Genomic DNA, 5101 nt, shown 5'->3' with positions numbered 1-5101 from the left:
AGGAATATGCGCTGACACTGCAGTTGTGCTACGGAAACACAACTTTAGGGCGGCTTCACACGGATATATGTGCTTTTGACCAAGAGCAATGTATTTGTGCTATGAGCAAGTCTTCTTTGTGAGAGTATCAGTATATAGTACTGTACTTTTTGCGCTCGCAGAGCATGCTCTTTGCACACAGGACACTACCACACCCCGATTTAAATGACTATTAAGGCTAAAGAGTCCCGGATGTGTTCTTTTTCTAGCAGAATTGCGCAATGCTCCACAGCATTGACTTCAATGCTAAGATTTGGTGCATGTCTTTCACACGCAAAAAAACAAGATCAGTGGGTTCTATTCTCTGCGTCTTACATGCACAAAGGTTAAGCACAGAAATACGCGCACAAATATGGCTGTTTTAGGCATCTTTCACACGGGCGCTGCGATTTTCGGCCGCCTGCATCTTCCATTTTCCCGTCCATTCAGAGAGCCTTGCTGCAGCGTGTATATGCCACAGCCCGGAATACCGTCAGCCAGGGGAAAACAGTTCAGCTAAACTCTATTCCCTCTCTGCCCCTTGCCGGCTGCCGGAAAGGGGGAGGGGCGGTACAGGTCGGGAGCTTAACAGAGTTAAACTCCCTCCTCCTCCCTCCCTAGTCTATGGGAGCTGCCGGGAAGGGCAGGGGGAGGGGCTTTAGCAACACGAACTGCCGCTAAACTCCCTCCCCCTACCCTTTTTCTATGGCTCTCATAGGCTCCCATAGGAGTCTACAGGAACGGCTGGTGTCTTTCCGCAAAAGATAGGATAAATCCTATCTTTCCCGGTCGCGTGTAAAAGCAGCCAGCACGAATGCGCACCGTATGCACTATCTTTCCCGGCTGGCCATCTTTATGCGCTGAAAAATCGCCCATATGAACGAATGTATTGGAATCCAAAGGTTCAGATGGTCGCGATTTTCGATCTGCGTTTTACCGTGCAAAATCACCTTGGTAAAACGCGTGTGTGAAACTAGCCTCAAGCTGCCCTTAAGGCCCCCTCACACAGGTGTATTTGCGTGTGTTTTTTCATGCACAACATTTACACACACAATACGTGGAGAATAGAATCCATTGATTTCAGTGAGTTCGTTCTCATTTGCGTTTTTTGCATGTGCGATAAAAAGGCAGCATGCTCTACTTTTGTGTGCACCAAAGGTCCTCATAGAAGTCTATGGGGGAGTGCGCAATTGTACACACAATACGCAAGCAGATGCATGAAAAACTGCGTAATTCTGGACACTTCTAAAACTCATTAGACTAAATAACCTTTTAAATCGGGTCATGTTTGTCTGCTGCAAGCAAATAAACACACCCTGTGAGTGCAAAAGGTACAGTAAAATATGATGATATGTGCACAAAAAAACTCTTTTACGGTGCAAAAACTTTGCACTGATGCAATTATGCATATGCTCATGTGAAGCATATCGTTCATGCAAATTGCTGTTCCACAACTAGCACGAAAACCATGACAATCCACGATAAAATTGTGTGCAATTTTGGCTGTGCTGGCAACATGGCAAAAAAACATGGCACAACTGTACCGTGTGAATACACCCTATCTTACGTCCACACGGGGCGGATCTTCCACGGGTTTTTCATGCGAATTTCCACATGGAAAATCTGCAGAGTTTACAGTAGCAGTAAAGTGGACGGGATTTACAACATCTTGTCCGCACGTTACAGGATAAATACGCTGTGGAAATTGACATACCGCGCAGAACTGAAATTCACAGCATGGCAATTATATCATTTACATCATTTGTATCATTATAGCATTTATAGAAGAAGCTACGGGGGTGAGATTTAAAAAATATCATCCATATGATGCAGAAAAATATCATCCACATGAAATCAGCAACAGATTTGACACGGGTGCGGATTTTAAATCTGCAGTTTGTCAATTTATGTACGTATTACTAGTGCGGATTCCACCTCTTCACATAAGGTGGTGAAAGCCACACCAAAATTCTCACCAGTTAGTTTGGATTTTCTACTCTGGATTTGCTACTAAATATTCTTCAGCAAATTCACGATTTGTGAACATACCCTAAAGGTCCTCCTGAGTCTTGGAAACATTTTTACATGAATGGTCATAAAAAAAACTAAAAACACTGGCTTATAATAAATGTGTTTAATAAAGAGAGGTGCTGGGCGATATACAGCAGTTAAGAATAGCTGGCTATATTTACACTGGGTGACTTGAAGTTTGGACACTATAAACAGATCTGATGAGTCAAAATTGGTCAACATGGGTGAACATTTTGTGAATACCTGATGAAATGCTTTACCATTAGAAAGCATTGTTCTGTATATTGCTAGCTTACATCTCTCAATGCTTTTCATATTAGATAACCAAAGCAATAGTCCCATCAAATAATGTCCCCAAACTTCAATAACCACTAGAGAGAACAAGATGGCAGAATAGTACACGTCTCTTGAGGTTACTTACAGATGATGTTGGACAGAAGAGAGTCACATTGTCTAGACCAGTGTTTGCCAAACTCCAGTCCTCACGACCCCCCAACAGGTCAGGTTTTCAGGATTGCCATAGTATTACACATGTGCCTTAGACATTGCCACAGGTGTTCTCTCTATAGGATATCCTCAAATCATGACCTGTCGGGGGTCGTGAGGATCGGAGTTTAGGAAGCAGTGGCCTCCCCTTTAATAAATGATAGTACTCACCATGTTTGATATAAAATCAATAGGGGTATTGATCTGATGATCCACCAACCATACGAAATCTGCTTGTGAGCTAATTACAGTGATGGTTGGTTAGAGATAATTAGTGTTACATAGCTAATACAGTTTTGTAGTATATTGATTGTCCTCGAGAGTTGCTGTATGTGGAGGACATTCTAGGGGTCCCGCAGAAGTAAATGGGGTGATTGTTTCCAATGATATTTCTGCCTCACATTCGAACTGAACACTAGCAGGTAATAGCAAGTTCTTATGGCTCCTGGTTCCATGAGAGTTCGATATCACAGACACTTTGTCGAAACAACGCCCTTCCAAATCCTCTTGGTCTTGATTTACAACATTGGGGAGCTGAGAGCTATTGAAAGTAACTGGGATATCTTTTTGAAAAGTGGTGTCATGGTGGTAGGACACTAACTCATTGCTGAAGTTGACAGCTTCGACGTTGGAGGTGGAACAAAATCTGTTACATCCCAGTATAGTAGTGAAAGCTTTTCTAAAATCTGCATTAAATGCATAAATAACAGGGTTGAGGGATGAGTTAGCCCATCCAAACCACACAAAAATGCTGAATGTGGTCTCACTAACACATGGGAGTTCTGGTTCACGGTGTCTTGGAAGACCCATGTGGCAGAAAGGTACCATGCAGTTTAGAACAAAGAATGGCAGCCAGCAAAACACAAATACCCCCATGATAATGGACAACGTTTTCAGAACCTTAGTCTCTTTCCGGAAAGAAGTCTTTAATGAGTTTTCATGGGGACAATCAGGGTGACAGCTTTGAGCGTGCTCTACAGCTCTTTCAAGAGAGGAGATCCTTCTGATCTGGGTCTGAGCAATCCTATAAATTCTTGTATATGTGCCAATCATGATAACCACAGGTATGTAGAAGCTAATGAGAGAAGAAGATATGGCATATGTCCTATTAAGGCTGGAGTCACAATTCTCGGTCTGATTTGTAGCATTGAGCTCTCCAAAAGTCCCTTGAGACTTATGCCAGCTGAGCTGCACTGGAATGAATGATATTAAGATGGATAAAGTCCAGGCAACGCCGATCATGATAAAAGCCACCCTCTGAGTCATTTTTCTCTCATATCTAAAAGGACTTGCAATTGCCCAATATCGGTCCAAACTAATGATGCACAAGTTCAAGATGGACGCTGTGGAGCACATTATGTCAAAGGCAATCCAGGTGTCACAAAAGTTTCCAAACAGCCAGTATCCTGCTACCTCAGTCACTGCCTTCCATGGCATCACTAGAAGAGCCACAAACAGGTCTGACACAGCCAAGGAGATGACAAAGAAGTTGGTCACCTTAGACCTAAGGTGTCTGAACTTGATGACAGCCAAGCATACCAATGTGTTCCCCAAGAGGGTTGAAAGTATAAGCAGGGACAACAACAATCCTGTAAGTGCTCGGAGACTCAAGTCCTTGCTGGCAACATCTAGTTCTGCATTTAAAACGTTGATTTTGACATTGTAAATTGAGAGGTTTTCCATGGGGTGGACAACCAAGTGATGTCCACTTCCTTTTTATGTATAGGATTCCAAGAGCAGTCTTCTCTCTAGGAAAGCTTTTATCTTGTCTCTAAGATTTCCAAGCATTTATAAGTCAGCAAAAGTAGAATATGCAGAGAAGATATATATATAGAATGAGAAGAAAATTGCAAGTTCCTACATGAGTAGAATCTACAGGAAACCAATAAAGAAGCTACCTCTTCATGGATTAAGATGTGCTTGTATCCATTAGAAGAAACCCAGTCAAGATCCAAGAGTAAAGTCTTTTCAGTTCCATGAGAGGAAAAAAGACAAATGACCATTCTACTTGTCTTGAAGGAAACCCAAGAGTTCTGTAGTGTCAGTCCAGGAGCTCGTGCAGATAGATCTACCAGAATCCTGAGCGTAGTTACCTCCCAGACATGAGCTTGGAGATGAGATTCATGTGAGCTGGGACTCTGGGAGCTAAAGCCGCATCACTGCTCATTGTGATTATCCAGCACAAATACTCATTGCTGCTGAAATCCTCACGATTGGTTTGGAATAAAAATAGATTCACAGTCGTCTTCAATAGGGCAGGTACTCCTGTGTTCTGCTCAACCTACAATTACTTTGGTTAACCTTCTCCTAGCCAGTGGATGTTTGGAGACCAGTTTATGCGTATAGTGTCTTCCATGGGGTTTCTTTATATGCTCCTTTTCAGATCTCTCCCCAACTACCTATAGATATCTAACAAAAATGTCAAAGACTTGCAATATCTGTCTACAGACAGGCATATCCATCATAGTGTGTGATTATTCGATATTTAGCCTATTTCCACAATTTTCTTCTAGACTTTACTACAGATATTAACCCTTTTCAGTTTTAACAATATCACAGTATATTA

At 42.3% G+C, this 5101-nt stretch overlaps 1 protein-coding gene across 1 annotated transcript; it reads right to left on the bottom strand.

The window, feature by feature from the left end:
* Window positions 1–2820: 2820 nt before the first annotated feature.
* On the bottom strand, window positions 2821–4218 carry LOC136624851 (D(1C) dopamine receptor). Its single transcript, XM_066598783.1, has one exon. It carries the CDS (start codon window positions 4216–4218, stop codon window positions 2821–2823), a length of 1398 nt encoding a protein of 465 aa, XP_066454880.1.
* Between the last annotated feature and the right edge of the window lie 883 nt (window positions 4219–5101).

This window comes from Eleutherodactylus coqui, chromosome 4 (genome assembly GCF_035609145.1).
Source record: "Eleutherodactylus coqui strain aEleCoq1 chromosome 4, aEleCoq1.hap1, whole genome shotgun sequence".
NCBI lineage: Eukaryota > Metazoa > Chordata > Amphibia > Anura > Eleutherodactylidae > Eleutherodactylus > Eleutherodactylus coqui.
Note: the sequence above shows the minus strand (reverse complement) of the source record. Positions and strands in the feature narration are given on the sequence as shown.